Source organism: Sorex fumeus, unplaced genomic scaffold (assembly GCF_029834395.1).
Source record: "Sorex fumeus unplaced genomic scaffold, SorFum_2.1 ptg000063l, whole genome shotgun sequence".
Classification (NCBI taxonomy): Eukaryota; Metazoa; Chordata; class Mammalia; order Eulipotyphla; family Soricidae; genus Sorex; species Sorex fumeus.
Window position 1 is genome coordinate 71,123,291 of NW_026606120.1, and position 18,297 is coordinate 71,141,587.

Below are 18,297 nucleotides of genomic sequence, written 5' to 3' on the forward strand. Positions count from 1 at the left end.
GTCTGAAAAGAGTCTGGCACATAGTCGCCCACGTGTGCTGACTCGGACTAGCACTGGGCAAGAGGCAGGAAGGAGAGAACAATCTCCAGGGCAGATGCAGACACTGGACTGAGCCAGCTAAGCCACTCCTCTGTGCAGACTCCTGCTGCAGTATGGCAGCATAGCAAAACTACTGTTCTGTGATCAACAAATGACACAGGCGCATGACACCAGCACTAGAGGATCTGGGCGGAGGCACTGCATCAGGAGAGGGGTAAGCCCCAAGCCGAAGAAGGTCCTAAGCAGTCTCCCTCATTTTAGATGGAGATGGGAAAACAGGTTCAAGAAAGAGGCCCGGCGGCATTGAGGCAGGACCCTTCTCTCCCCTAGGCTGGTTCATGCACCTTTCACTAAACTGCACTGCTTTGGGCTGACAAGAAGTGTTAACACAGCAGAAGTTTGTATAGCGCCGATGCCAACAGCAGGAAGAATGCCCATATTCTGTATGGCTAAGTGCGTGCCAACTGGCTTTGACTGCATGCAACTCTAAATTGGGCACAGGATTTAACTTGCAGAAGAGCTAACTACGCTCTAATACGGCTGGATGACTGTCAGATTTGTAAGCAGAGTAAAGGGAAGACGTGACGTGCGGTGGGAAGACACTAAGTGGGAGAGAGGAAGCAAACCCCGAGGATGAATATTTTGCTCATTTCACTCATCTTGAAAACTAATGATTTGACAAGGGAGCTTGCGTTTTGCTTTTCTACCCACCCTGCCCATCTGAGCAGCGCCAGCGGAAGCCAAAACAGAAGCTGAGAGAGCGGAGCTCTTTGGAGACCAATTCCAAGTGGGCCTGGGCCAGCTGCCACTCACTCCCTCCACCTTGCTCTCTGGCCCAAACACTGGCTCTTTCACCCAAGGGGTTCCTCCTGGAGTCGAGCTGCCCACGAGGGCTCTACAATGAAAGGAAAGAGAATCCGGGGGCTGGCGTGCTCTGTTCGTTTTGCAGTGCCAGGGATCAAACCCAGGATCTCCTGTGTATAAAGCACTGGCTCTACCACTGACCTCCCTCTGCCCCCCCCCACACACACACATACTCAGGGTGTTTCTTCTAATGGAGCAGCACTGGGGCACTGGGGGAGGGAGTTCAGGCAATGATCAAGCCCTTGTTAAGTCTAACTCCCTGGTGGCCCCAAGTCAGTGTGAGTTAAGACAAAACCATCAGAATGAACTCAAAGCAGGGGGGACAAACGGGAAAGGGGGTGTACAACAGGAAGCAGTAAGGACATGAGAGGGTTGAGGGCTAGGGGAAGCTGAGCGTGATGCGTGCGGCCCATGCTGACCCCCAGGCGCGCACACATTCATTGCTGAGGACACATCCGCCTCAGGCTGGCAGTGGGGAAGTTTCCGGGATTTTCCCTGCAGGAGCAGGGCTGCGCCTATAAAGACCATTTCCTGCGGGCCCCCCCCCCCTCCCGCAGCCGCGTGCCCCACCAGAGGTGTTGGTTTAGCTCTCATATCCCCCCAAGCCCCCCACCCTATGTCAGCATCCTTCCAGAGAGCTTAAGAGCCAGAATCTGGCTTGGGGAGCCCGGAGACCTGGCTGAGGACGGAGCAGGACAGCAATGAAGAGGACACAGGGCTGCTCCATGGATGGGGGGACAGGAGCTGCCTCCAGAACTTTTTCCAGGCTCTGGCGACTGCACTGCACTGAGCTCAGAGGGGCAGTCAGAAAGGGACTCCCACGTGTCCCGGGGACACAGCCATTTGAATCCCTCTACCACAAGGCCAGCAGCCAAGGCGGCCACCATCACCCCTCAGCAGCCAACCAAGCCCGGTCAGTGCAGAGACTCTCTCCGGTGGAGAGAGGGGGACAGGATCCAAACAGGGCCAGCTCTGATCCGCCCTGGACCCCGACCCGAGTTCTGTCCTGGGCCAGCAGCAGCAGGCCCCTCTGCTGTGTAGTGGGGGGGAGGGGAAGGGGGCGGGGGAATCTCATCCTTATCCAATATGGTCCTCAGCCCCCTGGGCCAGAGGCCTAAGGGCCCAGGAGTTCTCTGCGGGACAGAGCCTCTCCCTGGGGAGGACAGCAGACATGGCACACGGGGCAACTGAGGAGAAGAGAGGGGCTGGGAAGGGCGGCAGCAGCTGGGGGTGGGGGAGGGGGCAGCAGCTGAGGGGGAGGAGGGGAGTCCTCATGAACGGGCAATTGAGAAGGTCTGAGCAGCTGAGCGGGCTGCGGCGGGCTGGCGACGCCTGGGCCCCACGTGGGCTGCCCCTTCCCCCAGCCCCTCTCACCTAACCCAGGAAATTCTAAGCACTTACCCGCCCCCCACCCAGCACTGGGTGGGCCAAGATGGCAGAGCCAAGGAAGGGGAGAGAGTCCCCCTTCTCCAAAAACCACACATGGGAGAGGGGGATCGGACCATCTAGAATGTTCTGCCCCCAGAACCCCCTCGGTAACCCTGACTGGCTCTGGCTGGGTCCCTCTCGGCCCAGGGGGCCTCTGCTAACAGTGCTGGGCCAGGAGGGGGAGGGGACCCTGCGGGGGCTGCCGGATGGGGGTGGGGACGGAGACTTTGCCCTTTGTCTCTCTTTGCAGAGCCACCGGCCGAAACCCGAGCCCAGGCGAGCCAGGCAGGCAGCGAGGGGCAGACTCCCCCTCCAGGGTCCTTCAGTAAATCCAGACCCGACCTCCCTGTGGTCAGGGCTGTAACAGAGGTGGTCCTGTGGGGGAGGGGGCTTCCCGCCTGCAAACAGGCCTGCAAGCATTTAAGTGGGAGCTGGCTGGGGGTAGGGGGCTGGTTGGGAGCTGGAAGAGGGGCCGCAGAGGCTGGAGGGGAGAAAATGGCCTGGGGGGTGGCATTCCTTAGAGACCTCGGTTGGGCGGGGAAGAGGCACGGAGGCCTCCCACTGAGAAGGGGGTCGGCCTGGAGAGGGAGGGGACTTTGAGTTGGGCCCAGCGTCACAGACCCTCTTCCCAAGACAGTCCCAGAGCACCCTGGGGTCTCCCAAGCAAAGCACAAGAGCAATTCTCACCCTCAGGTGGAGTGAGGCCACCTGGAGAGTGGGGGGACCGTGCAGTTCACCAGCTCTTTGGGGTGTCACCAATTAGGAGCCATCTTCTTCATGCCTCATCTTCACAGTCCTTGGGCCTTAAGCAACTACCTCTGAACCTAGTGAACTACGACTACCTGTGAACCTAGACCTACCCGCAGGAGGTGAAATTTGCGCCTCTCAACCCCCAAAGGCGACAGAGAGGCTTCTGCAGTTCAGAAACGGGCTCAGAGATTGTGTGACCAGTCCAAGGTGACACTGGCCGCAAGTTACTAATGCGCCATCAAGCCCGCGCCAGCTTGTCAGGAAGAAAAAAAAAAAGATAACCAGGATTCTTGTTCCTCAAAGACACGTATGAAGTATGAATTATGATTCCGTAGGCAAGTAGCAAAGGTCAACTCTTTGTCCCTTCCTGCCAGGAGAGGGACAGGGAAGGGAAGTCACTCCATTCTTGCCCTTCCCCCACCTCCCTTTTCCCCAGGGTTAAACCCAAACAAAAGGAAGGGGGAGGGGACTCAGCCTAAGGCTCTGGTGCAGAGGAGAAGAGCCAAAAGGGGGTGGGGGTGGGGGACTTCAAAGCAAAATACGGATCCAGATAATTTCATGGAGTTCTGGAAAGGGGAGTATCCGATGAGTCTCAAGGAAGGCATGGAAAAGCTACTGACCCCCAGGCCCCCAGTTCACGCATCTGGCAAAGGGGGGCAAAGGCTGACGCCTGCATTCAAACCCCTGTTCCCCACAGTTGGGCTCCTTCATCTTTGCTCCTCTCTCAGCTGCCAAAGGAGGAATTTTCTGTGGTCTTTCCCCAGGCCCACCCACCCCACCCCCCACCCCTAAGCACTCGAGTGCCTGAAAATGCCAGTGGGGAGAGGAAAACACAAAGTAAAATCAAGTCCTAATGACCTGAGCAGGGAAGGCAGCTGGGAACAGGGAGAATCCACTACGGTAGGGCAGGTGTGACTGACCTCCCGACAGGACTCCAGCCTTAGAGGACGACAAGTTCCTACCTCCTAAACTCGCACAGAGGGAGGGAGGCTGGCGATTAAACCCCAGCACCGCTGGTTACCGAGGCAGGGCCTGGGTTGAGTTACCCACTGGAGCTGCTGGTGTGGAAGGAAAGACACTATCTGCAGGGTCCTCGAGAGGGCTAGGGCAAGCAACGGTAGCCAGCCCCAGAAACAAAGACCTGCTCCTGGAACTGCAGAAGGAACTCAAGTCTCTTCCACTGAGCCACACACACAGTGCTCTGGAGCAAAGAACCTCAACCAGGCGGGAAAGCAGACATCTGCCAACCTGGGGGCTATCGGCCCCGGAAACAGGGCCCCTTGTAGTCCCGTTCCCCGGCCCCGGTGCTTCCCTCTGACCCTGTGTCAGTTTGTTCTGCCTCTCCTCTCGGAAAAAACAGCTGGGGGGAAGGGGTTAAAAAAAAAAAAGAGCTTAGCTCAAAGGTTTTGTTTTTTGCAAGGTGTCAGGGTATCACACAAACAAGGCCACTGCCCTACTGCTGAACATCCCCAACCCCAATTTTCATTATTTTGAGGCCACCCACACAGCCAATGGTGCTAAGGAGACCATTTGGTGCCAGTGAGCCGACCTGGGGTTCCCACCTACTACAAAGCAAGACCTCCAGCACTTTAAGCTCACTCCTGGGGAGTCTCTTTTCATGTATATTACAGAGAACCACACTCTGTAGTGCTGGGGGGATGGAGGTGTGGAGGTGGTACCAGGGCTGGGCCCAGAGGTTCAACGTGCTAGAGAGAGCCGCCATTCACTGCAGCATACTCTTGGCCTCTATGCGCCTCCCCTCTCCCTTGATCTCAGAGAAAATACAGGAGGGCCGGGATTTTCTGTCTCCACTTAGACGGAACCGAAATCACACAAAATTAAAACCCAGGAAGTGACATTCCATCCAGGCACAGGCGACAACTTTCTATAGGAGGAGGAGGCTAACCTGTGGCAGTGGCCTGGAGAGAGAGAGAAAGAGAAGAGCAGAGGGCTTCAGTGGCACAGAAGCGTGACAGTTCCAGACAGGAATAAACGGGATAGCCACACAACAACGAGAATGGATTTAAAACTGCTGAATTCCGGAACGCTCAGAAATGGTCCTGGGCACCTGTGAAGTCACGTTATTTTACAACACAGAAATATTTTCTCAAGTGCCCAGGACAAAATGAAAACCTGAAAGCTTCGAGAAGTGACTGAAAACTACTATTTCCTTCCCCGCCGTATTCAGAGTTCCTGGCAGAGAGTAGGTCATGCAAGAGTCAGCTATGAGTAAGAACAAGTAGGAGCACCTTGTGTACAGGACAAGGCACACACAGAGAGATACCACATCTGCATTCAAGCACCAGATACTGTAGCAGTGTGTATCATCCCATTAAACATTTGCTTACATGGAATTATTATAAATATATATACTGGGGCTGGAGTGGTAACACAGGGGGTAGGGCGTTTGCCTTGCACGTGGCCAACCTGGGTTCTATTCCCAGCATCCCATAGGGTCCCCGGAGCACGGCCAGGAGTGATTCCTGAGTGCAGAACCATGAGGAACCCCTGAGCATCACCGGGGTTTCAGGTAGCACTGTAGTGCTGTCCTACAGTTGTTCATCAATTTGCTCAAGCGGGCCCAGTAACATCACCATTGTAAGACTTGTTACTGTGTCTGGCATATCAAATACGTCACAGGGAGCTTGCTAGGCTTTGCGTGTGAGCAAGATACTCTCGGTAGCTTGCTAGGGTCTCTGAGAAGGGCGGAGGAATCGAACCCGGCCTGGCCAGGCTGGCTGCATGCAAGGCAAACGCCCTACCACTGTGCTATCCTTGAGGTTTGGGGTGTGACCCAAAAAGAAAAAAAAGACAAACTCCCTACCAAGGACTGGTGTCTTGCACAAGATACCACTCACACACCTGGACTAAAGTTGCTGCAAAGGCACACAGGACTGGTCAGGTGTCATTCCTCTTCTAGTTAAAGGACATACTCATTCAAGATGGTCTGTGAGGGGTCAGGAAAAGCGAGTCCATCTAGGAAGCTCACGAATTTATCACAGCCCAGAATCCTGAGGCAAGCTTGACTGTCCTCCTCGCAAAAGCTAGCATCAGTCCCTCCTCCATCAGCAACCTGGAGCGCCAGGAGAGATTTCCCTCCCTTTACATGAAATAAGGAGGATGGAAGGATGAGTGATGCTCTACTAGAGCAAAGAAACTTCCTCCAAACCCTGCAGACTTTCCACATTTAACCCCATGTCCAGCTTCTGTGCTGAACACACTGGCTAGTCACACAAATCCAGGTCTGTGTAGCTTTTACTGTAGGGGTCTCCAAATCCTGCCAAAGCAACTGCTCTCTTCAAAGAGGAGACAAGAGCTGGAGGGAAAGCAGAATCAATACGTCCAACTCTGAAAAGAGAGCCTTGGGGCCAGAGCAATGATACAGCCAATAGCACCAGGAGTAACTGAGCATCATGGAGTGTGGCCCCAAACAAACAAACAGTCTCAACAAGTTTATACCACTTAACAACCCCCTCTTTAATTCTGACTCCCTGCATTTTCTCCTCCTCAAAGAATCTAATGAAAAGTTGACAAACTCCAGGGGCCCGAGAAACAGTATAGCAGTAGGGCACTTGCTTTACACATGGCTGACTTGGGTTAGATCCCTGGCACCCCATAGGATCCCATGAGCACTACCAGGAGTAGTTCTTGATGCAGAGTTAAGAACAAGTACTGTGTATCACTGGGTGTAACCCAAAAGCCTATACATAAATAAATACATAAAAATTGACAGGCCCAAGCCATCCCAAATGCCACTCCATAAATCTGCAAATTGTAAAAATCCTTTATAGTAACTGATTAAGGTCACAATCACCTCCGGATTGGAAGCCTTTTCCCCCACCCCCACAGAGAAGGCTGAATGCTCATTTCCTGGACTGAGATGTTAAAAGGAGCTATAGGCCTGTACTTGGCACAAGCATGTGTGCACCCTCGAGGCAGGAAGAACTGAGAGGAAGTGGATCTGAAGGTGGGTTCTAAGCACATCTTTGGGGACTATTTCTAGAACAGACACAGACACACACAGACACATACATACACACACACGCGCGCGCACACACACACAGCACTTATAGCTGTGTCCTCTGTAAGAACAATGTACATGACATTACTTCTCCCATTTCCCAAATTGTTAGAAATGTAAGACAAACATGATCAGGGAAATAAGCTCAGAGGATGACCACATGCCACACATGTAGTGCTGGGTCTGACCCCCAAGTCCTCCCTGACAAAAGGATAAACCGTCCCATCTCCCACCACGAAGGGAAGCTACTTTTGTTTCGCCCTTCTTCAGATTCCCAAGTAGACTCGCACATTACCCTTCATTCAGAATCTTACATCGATGTGATCAGCGGGATTGAGCTGCTGTCCACTAACCAATGCTAGAATGTACCTTTGACAGCAGTCTTGTTTTGCTGGGGTTTTTTTGTTTGTTTGTTTTAGGGCCACACCTGGTGGTGCTCAGAGCTAACTTATGGCTCTGCACTCAGGGATCACTCCTGGAGGTACTGTGGAACCATATGGGGTGCCAGGGATCAAACCCATGTTGGTCACCTGCAAGGCAAGTACCCTACCCACTGTATTATCTCTAACCCTTGACAAATGTGAAATCTGGGGCTGGTGCAAAAGTATAGCGGGTTAACACTTGCCTTGCACACAGCGGACCCAGATTTGATCACCAGCACTCTGGTCCCCCAAGCACCACCAGGAGTAACCACTGAGCACAGGGCCAGAAGTAAGTTCTGAGGACCAGCCGGGTATGATTAAAAAAAAGTTTCAGGCAAGGGCCTAACTCAAGTTGAAAACATTAACAACAGAAGCAACTGCCTAAGTTCTCTTAGGCACAGCACTGACCACCATGCTTTCCCCATCAACATGAGCCTCTGGGCTAGGAGGATAAGTAAGAGGAGGCATGATGGTGTCTAGGACCAAGGGGCTCTGTGCTTTGCTCAAGCAAGCTTCATTTCCCTTTCCCTTAAAGGGGTGTTGCCTTTCAAGACACAGGGAAACACCCTACACTCAAAAATCTCCTTCAAAAGTCCCATCCAGGTGGGCTTGAGCTATAGCACAGCGGGTAGGGCGTTTGCCTTGCACGCGGCCCGACGGGTTGATTCCCAGCATCGTACACCACCAGAAGTAATCCTAAATGCATGAGCCAGGAGTAACCCCTGTTCAACACACCGGATGTGACCCAAAAAGGGAAAAAAAAAAAACCCACCCAGGGATGAAGCAATAGCTCAATCGGCAGCAGCCCAGGTTTGATCCACAGGTATCCAACATGATCTTCTAGCACCTCTGGGAGTGCCTCAGAGTAGCTCTAGAGCAGTCAGATATGGGCCAAAATAAACAAACAAGTCCATTTGCCATGGCCCATAAATAATAAGACACCTAATTCACTGCAGCTTACTTAAACACCCCAACCTCCTGCCTGTGTACTGCATGCACCAAGTTGACACACACAGAGACCAAAGACAGGAAGCTGAGGCCTGAAAACCCAGGAACAGCTGATGAGAGATGGCACCAGCTCATGGTCACAGGAATTCACAGAAAATACAGATGTTTCTTTCTGGTTCCCAAGTGGATGCCGACCTAGAAGCATGTTTTCAACATTGAGAGAGCTTTCCTGGGGGTCTCTTCTGTCCAGGGTCCAGTGAGACCCAGAGGTGGTAAATGTCTTTCCCCCTGAAGGGCATCCCCTCTGAGGCCCTCAAATTCCTGAGTGATTCTTCTCTGGCTACTGCTGTCAAAACACTGAAGACCCCTACACAGAACATTTAATTTCTGAATTCTCCGGTTTCTCTTTGTGAAGACTCTAACTCTAGCCAATCAACTAAACTATTCAATCAAAGTTCACTCAGACTTTGCATTTTCTATGTCAAGTGGCCAGAACATCTAGATGAAGCACTAATTTTTTAAGAGAATCTCACGCTTAAAAAAGCATGAGTTTTGGAGCTGGAGCAATAGCACAGCGGGTAGGGCCTTGCACACAACCGACCCGGGTTCAATTCCCAGCATCCCATATGATCCCTTGAGCACCACCAGGAGTGATTCCTGAGTGCAGAGCCAGGAGTAACCCCTGAGCATCGCTGGTGTGACCCAAAAAGAAAAAAACAAAAAAAGAAGCATGAGGGTTTTTTTTTTTAAGTTTTTTGTTCATTTTTTGGAAAATGAAAACTTGGAAGTTTGTGTTAATCCTCCTTTCCTAAGGAAATTTCAGGAGGATAGACAAGAATCCAAGGAAATGGCTGAGAGGGAAAAAGACAAAAAAAAAAAGAGCTCCATTTCTGCCTCCTCTAAAAGATCAGTCATATACACCTTCCTCAAACAGAAAGCAAAATTCCCACCCATGCTCCAAGACCCTTACACGCCTTTGGTCACCAAAACTCCACCTCCTAATAATCAAACTTGTCCTGACAAATCTGAAAAATATCTGTACTAATCCATCAAAATTTATTTTAATCATTTAGCAGTTTGAAGTTATTTCACTCAAAAAGTGTACTGTGGGGTCAGAAAGATAATACAGAATAAATAAATAAAAGTAAAATTTACTGAGGGTTAGCCAGGCTTTCTATTCTGTTTGTTGGTTTTATTTGGGGGGGCCTGGCTCTGGACTCAACTAACACTCCTGGTGGGCTTCAGGGACCGTATAGGATACAGAGGATCAAACCAGGGTTGGTCACATGCAAGGCTGGAGCCTTACCCACTGTACTAACATTCTGGCCCTCTCTGTTCTTTTGACAGGCACCAGAAAGCATCCAGGGCTGGGAGCCTGGATGGTGCACTAGAATTGTGTTCCTGGCAGTTGTTCTGTGCAGCTGGTTACAGCTTGGTCTTTTTTTTTTTTACAATCAGGTTTTTGCCAATGCTGGGAATCAAAACACTTTCATTCCAGTGGTCTGTGTTTAGGGGGGGAGCTGGGGCAAACCTGTGGTTCCTTCATTTGTCAATGGTTCCTTGAAGATCTGCTACCGTAAGAAGCACGTCCAATAACCAAGCTGACTCTGCAATTCCCACTACTAGGACGACCCCTTATCACAATAACACAGGCCACAAGCTCTTGCTACTGGAAGAGACTGACCCAGGAGGGGTCTAACTAGAAGATCTCCCTGCTTGGGAGGAGACAAAGTGGATGAGAGGCAATCACAGGCTCTCTCTGGTACCAAAGACTTTTTGCCAAGAACCAAATGGGCATGCCCTTTATTTAGTGCCTTATTTGAGGGAAAAAGGGAGGCTTTTTCTTGCTTTTGTCCCGACAGGCATTTGTAAGAAGTATAGGGGCTATAAGATAGTACAGTGGGAAGGGCATTTTCCTCAATGTAGCCAAACCCAGTGATCAACCTGGATCTGATCCCAAGCCTGATACCTAGAGGCTGCCAGGAGTAAGCCCTGAGCACAGCCAGGTGTGGCCCAAAAATAAATAAATAGTAAAAGTGATATGCACAGGTGGAAATTAGGTGCAGACATGCTATTAACTCAGAGTCAAACCCTGCACAGCCCTTGAGAAAGTTCTCCCAGGCCTTCTGGTTCCTATGACTCCCTTGGTCACTGTTCCCACAGCGTTTGGGGGCAGGCAGACAGATCTCCTTCGAGCCTGGAGACGGGGCTGCTGTCACTCAAAGTCTCAAGCAGGGGCACCTCCATTTCCTCTGCACCTTGCTCATCCTCTAACTTCCACGCCCCCAGGTTCACTTTCCTCCTCTCTCCTCTCCACTTCACATGTATCCATCCATCAGCGGCCTTTTGTTTTTGCCTTAGAGCAGAAAGACCCTGCATGGAAACCCACCCAGAAACCCCCCAGCTCAGCTGGGGGCCAACTCCATGCCTCAGCGAGATGCCGGGGTTCCCAGACTCAGGCGAGGCTGCTCGCAGGCGCCACACAGCCCCGGCTCTGGGGGGCTCTGGGACCAACACACCCTTGTGCACAGACCCAGGCATGTGGCAGCCTCTCTCGCGCCGGGGCTTGTTCGGTGAGGGAGGAAGGGGGGCGCAGAGGGCAAGGGGGAAGGGGGAACGCAGGCTGGGCCGGGGACGGGAGGGGTAGGGCAGCGCCGGCTCTGCAGGAAGAGCCTCCAGCACCGGAGACTTTTTCTGCCCGCTGAAAAGGGAAGGGAAGGCAGGCACTGGGAAAGCAAAAATAGCCTCGCCCTTCGCCCAATCTCCCACCCGTCTCGGAAACCCAGCCCAGCCCAGCCCAGCCCAGCGTCTGCGCCTCCCTCTCCCAGGGTCGGTCGCTGTGCGCCTCCAGCCGCTCCGCTTTAAAAGGGAAGCGGGAAATCCACCCCAACCCCCATCTCTCTCTTTCTCTTTTTTTCCCCTGTCTGGAATTTCCAACCCAGGACTAACCTGTCTGATTTCTCCAGTCTCCCCTGCTGCTCCTTCTCCTCCCCTGCTCTCTCCCCCCACACGAGCATCCCAAAAATCTATGCTGCCCTTTCTGGAAGACATTAGCCACATTTTAAGATTCTTTTAAGAGGATGGGGAGCGAACAAGGCTGCATTTAAATTCTAACAGCTGGCAAAAGGTCTGTTCTTCAAATGCCGTTGGCTCATGTATTTACTCAAATGCCCACATCACCACCACACAGGCACAAATCAACACAGGTATAACCAACACCCGTTTCTTCACCACAAAATCCCAAAGCGGCACCCCAACCTGCAGCACTTGCTGCCTCCCCCGTTTTCCACTCAACTAAGCCAGATCTGAACCTTTCGTTTTTCAATGTTTTAAAATTATACATTCACTAGCCTCTCTCTAGGATATATTTGTAAAATGGCTGTTACACATTAAAGTATAGAATAAACTCTTAAAAGTAAGCCTAAGTAAGCCCAAACACATAAAATAGATTCAAATGACATATATTAAGGTAATTTTAGAAGATTAGAAGCTCAGAACCTTTGAATTAAGTTTCTTGCAATTACTACTGTCATGTATTTCATCTCCAAAACCTAATTATAAAAACGCTTTGCTCTTTTCCCATAGAAAGTTGTGTCATCAAAACTTTACATTTGGGAGAGCCAGCTACATTCTGAATAAATTAGTGATGAAAATAACAATTCCTCCCCTTTGCCCTGAGAAACCACTCAAGTAAATTTCATCTTTATACTAGATGTCAGAAAACAAAAGTTTCTGGAAAGTTACAACTCTTCCCAAAGACAGACCCCACAGAGCTCATAGGCAGGGAGGTGGTCAAGGAATGCACTTCACAGCAAATGGAGGGGAATTTGGGGATCTATCTAGCTGTTTTGTGAATCTGTACAATACAACTTGGAGGTAGAACGGGGAGACAGAATTCTGATTTCCACCTTCCTACAGTGAAGAGAAATTTTTTAAAAAATCTTTTTTTTAACTTATTTAAAGGAGAAAGGAAGAATGCACTCATTTTAGAAAATCTTATACTGAAAATGTGACAAACTGACAAGAGTTGTTGACTTAGAAGTCAGATATATATCTTTCAACTCAAAGTATCTGAAAAATGCCTTTTACCACTGCAAGCTGTTTTTTAATTCCCCTTTCATTCATTTTCACCCTGTGGAACAGTTTTCATTGAAGACAAACCCTTTTCTCAAAGAAAAAGAAAATATGCTTGTTTTCACATTGAGTAACCCAATTCTTTCTTTAGAGCTTCCACAAATCATTTCAAAATCATTTAAAATTTTAGCATTTTAGGACCTCATTTTGTAGATTTTTTTTTAAAGCTGAAAACTTTAGAAAAGTAAGCTGAAAGTCAGAATCAGAATCAAGTTAGAACAACTTCCTCTTCTCAGAGTTCTCACACTTGTATGAATGAGATTTTTTTTAGTGGTTTTAATTTAGAGAATTAAAGGAAAGGATGATAAAGGAACAGTGTGATCAGCTTAGAGGAAAAACAGTCTTTTTTTAACCAGTCTTTTTAAACCAGAACACTACTCTTCATTCACCTAAAAATATTTACGATATATTGCTTTATTTTTAACAGCAACCCTTTCATTTTGATGGAGCCTGGTGACAGCAGGTATACAATCTTAAGGTCACATTCCGCCAGAGAAAGGCACATCTTGTGTTGAGGAAGACAAAAGTTTAATTTCTTTAAAAATGAAGTTATTTCCTAAAGTAGCTCCCACTAAGCCAGTATACTTTTTCCCTTAGCTACTCTTCAGTCTCTCAACTTAAAACACAAACCCTTTCCACAACAGTTAAAAAATGCTTTTGATTTTTCTTCTTTGTCCCAACATGACAATGACTATATACAAATTCCAATCAGAAAGCTTAAAACTGTTCACCTTAACTTAATTACAGTAAGGTGGTTCAGGAAGGTGAGTGCAGAGATTCAAATTAATTTTGTTTTGGTTTAAATGTATAGTGTTTTGTCTCTTGGGCTCTTAAAAAAATGAACAATTTATATTTACCAAGAAGATACAAACTTAGGACAAAATATATTAATAATTCAAATTCAGATTGCTCAGGGATTACTGATACAATAATATTATCTCCCCAAGAAAGAAAAATATCACCTCAAAAAAGCAAACATGGAAAGCCAGAAACATCTAGGCTGTTAAGTTTAAATGATATCTTTCAGAAAAGTTAAAGTCCTAATTTATTTGGTACTGAGTTGCATCAGGAGTAGTTACATCTTTCACTGTATATAATACAGTAAAAACACAAGCATTCAAACAAACTACAAGCAGTTGTTCATTTTACTTAAAACATTAGTCATAGGCAATTAACTGGTTCTTCTTCTATACACTCATTTGATTGAAAAAGTAACAAACCAACTGGAGAAATACTTTTCAGACAGACTGAAAACATATATATAACAGGCTTCCTCAAAGAACACAAAATGATAGGGCCAACTAACTTTAGGCAAACAAACTTTATTTAATTCTAAAACTTCAAAGCTTAATTCGTTCTAGAAAAACCGAAATGCCTTATCATCCCCACTACCCTTCCAAAAATAAAACATGCTTGATGTTCATGCTCAAAAATTATTTCAGGAGAGAAAGAACAAAAAATCTAATTTAATATGAATGTGGAAAGGAAGATTTTGTACCCAATCTTCTCACAAACCCCACCCCTTCCTCACTCAAAAGAGCCCTCAGTAATGCATTTTGGAGGGAACAAGGAGCCTAGAAATGACTTGAAAGCAAGCAGATGGCTCAGGGAAAAAGATCCATAAATACAGAGCACCATGGAAATTAAATATAAATATTTAGGGTTCCAGCACATATTACTATTTCTCTTGCTTTTCACCCCTTATCCTTTAAATTTTAAAGCATCTCAACAGCAAAATTAAAAATTTCCACACATTTCAGAATGTTCAATTATCCTAGATATTTCTCTTCATTTCAGTCTTCAAATGTCTACAATCTTCTCAATAATCCCACTGGTTTCAGTATGTTTCTCTCTTATTTCCATCTCCAGGAAATATTTCAAAATAATAAATAAGTATGTTCTTTCCCGTTTTATTGCCTCTTGATTCCTAACTCTAATTGCCTTTCCAATACCAGAGTATCTCAAGCACTTAAGGTTAAATCACAAGTTCTATAAACATAGTCACATGCTAATATTGATCATCTACAGATACAACAGTTCCATATTACTTAAATATCTCAAGCTATGCCAGAGAACAGACTTTTATCTAGAGTTTCAATAACTGCCCCAACAAAAATGCAGTCCTCCACTCACTCTTCCCACCCAGAAGTTCCAGGCTCTCTGAAATGCATACAGAAAGTTCCAGGCTGAAATGGGGGTGGGGAGAGGTGTCAAAGATTTACTGGGAGCTGCAACAGGAGAGAAACCTCTGTTCTGTCAACATGCCTAACATGGGATTTGAGAAAGCAGCAATACTCTGCCCTTAACAACTTCCTAGACTGAGTCCAACGGATAACTTGAAATTCAACATGACTCAGAACTGGGCATCCCATTTTGCCAGAGAACAGAAAGTACTGGAACTGAGGAACTCACACACACACAGCATCCATCCAAGGAGTTCTCCAGCTCACAGCCTGAACACAAAGCTCACACCCCAGCTGGTCCCTCTTAACAATGGACTGAAGGAGTTAGGGAATGGGGGGGTGGGAAAAGATACTACAGCCGAAGCTGATTTTTTGGAAAATTCAGTTGGTAGGAGGTATTGATGAGAGTGCCCAAGGGTCCTGGGAAAGATGGGGACAATCCTTGCCTGTTGCAGAAATTTAAAGCACAAGCACAGAAGGTTCTGCTGGGGATGGGCACTAACTCCACTTAAACCCTAGGGGGCCTAAGGGGACCCCCCTCAAACACACACAAATACATACACTTAAAACCCAGGTAAGAGTGAGGGAAAGCCAGAGCCTGCGGCCTGCTCAAACACTGCAGGGGGTTGGGGGTCAGTAGCTTGGAACTCTTCCAGGGCAGCTCTGCCAGAAAAATGGCCCCATACCCCAAAACCAACACCAAGGGCTTTCTCCCCCGTTGATGTTTCCTTGCTCTACTAGTACCATCTCCTGACCCACCTCAACCCCTGCTTCATTTTTTTTACAAGCTGTAAACCACCCATTACAAGATCTTGGCCAATCTTCCCTCCCTGCCCCCAACATCCGGAGTTGGGGGTGGGAAAGCCAGTAATAGGTTTCTTCCACTGGAGACCCGATGGACGCCCCCCCCCAGAACACAGTCCCTGAGCACCACCACCCCCCGCCGCCCCCAGGCTGCCTCCAGCCCCCAAAAAACAATTCTTTCCTACCTTTGCTTTTTGGGGACCGAATGTTCAATCTCGAGGCGTTTTCCTTGCAGTTCTACTTTCCCTAAAGATTTAAAAAAAAAATATCATAAAATGAGACTCTGAACAGCAGTGGGGGGGTGGCGGGGGACCGGGCGGCGGGAAAAGCCCGGAGAAAGACGTTTCGGGGAACCCAGGAGTCCAACCGGGACAGGAGCTTGCTTCCTAGGAAGCCTGGCAGTGGGGCGCGCGGCCGGATGCGAAACGCCGGCTCTGGGAAAGGTGGACTGCACACATGCGTTGTCCTATCTCCTGCCTTTCCGTTTTGCACCCCTGGCCGCCCCGGGGCTGGCCAGGTAGGGGGCTGCCCGGGGAGCCCGACCCGGGAGCGATCGATCGGGGGCGTCGCTGTGTGCACGCGCCGGCCGCCCGGCCCCCCGCAGACGCCTCGCGGTGGGGAGCCGCGTCCCGGAGAGAAAGAGCGCCCCGTTTCCCCGCGGGCGGAAACTTTACTTTCCCGTCGGGCCGGGGCGCGGGGCGGGCGGTCACCTGTCGGGCCCGGCGGGCGTCGAGGGCAGCGGTGCGCTCGGGGCCCCGCGGGGAGGGTTCCCGGCGGCCGCGGCGCGCGCCTCCCGGGCCCCGCCTGGGCGGCTCGCGAAGCAGCATGGCGACCCCGCGCCGCCGCCGCCGCGCCACCGGCTCACGCCCCACTTTCAAATCAAAATGGCTCAAGCTCAGGCCCCGGGCGGGAGGCGGGAGCCCGAGCTCGGCCCCGGGCCGCAGTCCCCGCGGAAACGCGCGGAATCGGAAACGCGCGGGGCTGGCTCCCTTCCGCGCCGGGGAAGGCCTAGGGCGGGGGAAGGAGCGCGGGGGGCGTCCGAAAGGCGCCGCGTGGGGCGTGGGGGGGGCCCGGCCGCCGAGAGGGAGGGGCGGACGCGGCCCTGAGAGCGCCCGGGCCACCCCCGCGGCCGCGGGGTGCGGAGGGGCTCCCGCCCCGTCGGTGGGTGGGTGGGGGAGGGCGGGCGGGCGGCCGCCGCCACCAAACCGCCCCGCCGCCCCGCTCCCGCATCCGCGGCCCGGCGCGAGCGCGAGGAAATCCCGACCCCTGGGCGCGCGGGCTGGGGGCGTCGAAGGCGGCGGGGGTGGGGGTGGGGGTGCAGGGTGGGCAGCGAGGCCGAGCCCCGCAGGCCCGGGGGTGGGTGGGGGGGGAAGGAGTTGGCGGGCCCGGAGTGGGGGCGGGGGGAGGGCCGCCGCAGGGGTCGCGTGGCGCCCTTTTCGGGGCGGTGGGCGCCCTCTTACCCGAGAAAGTTTCGATGGCCTTCATGGCCCAGTGCTCGTCGGGGCAGTCCACGAAGGCATAGCCGGACTTGACCAGGAACTGGCCGCTGTAGGAGATCTTGTGCTCCGCAAACACTTTCTCCAAGTCCGCGGGGGTCACGCTCTCGTTGAGGTTGCCGATGTAGAGTTTGTTCATGGTGACGGGCTGGGGCAGGACGCGCGGTCCCGGGCAAGGCCGAGCGGGCGGCGGCGGCGGCGGCGGTCTCCTAGGCCGGGCGGCGCGAGCCTCAAACTTTCTTTGCACCCCACCCCTCGAGGGCTCCGGAACCCGGGGTGCGGAGGGCGGCGGGCGGGCGGCGGGCGGGCGGGCGGGCGCGCGGCGGGAGCGGGAGAGTTCGGGGAGGCCCGGAGAAGTGGCCGCGGCGCGCGGGGAGGCGGAGGACGCGGCTCAGCTCCTTCCCTTCGGTCCGAAACCCCGGCGAGCGGGCTGGTGTGTCACGTTTCTCCGCGGCCGCCCTGGCGCCGCCTCTAAATAAAATCGACTTGAAAAAAAAAAAATGGAGCGGAAAAAAAAAAGGCGAAGCCACGTGGTGAAAGCCCCCACCCACCCTGCAGGGGAAGACCCCCGACGCCTCAGGCCCCCGTCCGCCCTCCGAACGGCTCCAGCCCCCAGGTCTCCAGCTCGGGAGGGGGGCGGATAGGGGCCCCGAGGCACGCTACAGCCCCCCCAGCCCGGTCCCGCAGCGGGTGGGGGCGGCTTTTCCCCCCCAGCCCTACCTACCCCCTCCCCCTGGACCAGAATCTGGCCCCTAGGGAGGCGCCCCGCCCCCACCCGGCGCCCTCCCCCGCCCGGCCCGGGAGGGTGGTCGGACCCAGAATCACCCACCTCCTCTTCTAAGGTTAAAATGTGGCGGTTATTTTTTATTGCGGGGGGGACAGAATTTGTCCACCCCACCCCAGTCAACTGCAAGCGACTGACAGGCGAGGGACCGCCGAGATAGACAAAGAGAAGCCGAGGACTCTGGGGTCTTCAGGAGGGGGTCGCGCGAGCTGGTGGTTTAAAAAGAAAGGCGCTTTTTTAAGTGTGTGTGTGGGGAGGGGGCGGGGGTCTCCGCATTCCGACCCCAGCCGCGAGCGACTCCCTCGCCTGGCTGCGGGAAGCCCCGACCCAGGGGCCCTGCGAGCGCGGGACCGGGACACTGGGAACACGGGGGGTCGCGGCGGGGAGCAAGGGGTCCACAGGAAGCCGTGTGTCAGGAATCGCG

General features: G+C 51.7%; 1 protein-coding gene across 2 annotated transcripts in view; it reads right to left on the reverse strand.

Annotated features, from left to right (window-relative positions):
* The window catches only part of IGF2BP1 (insulin like growth factor 2 mRNA binding protein 1), a 40,126-nt gene extending 22,898 nt beyond the window's left edge, over positions 1–17,228 (reverse strand). For both annotated transcript variants that reach the window (XM_056127710.1, XM_056127709.1), the window contains exons 1-2: positions 17,054–17,228; positions 15,779–15,839 (exon numbers count right to left, since the gene is read on the reverse strand). In XM_056127710.1, coding sequence (XP_055983685.1) covers positions 15,779–15,839; positions 17,054–17,228 — 236 coding nt within the window. The remainder of the gene's footprint in view (positions 1–15,778; positions 15,840–17,053) is intronic.
* Between the last annotated feature and the right edge of the window lie 1,069 nt (positions 17,229–18,297).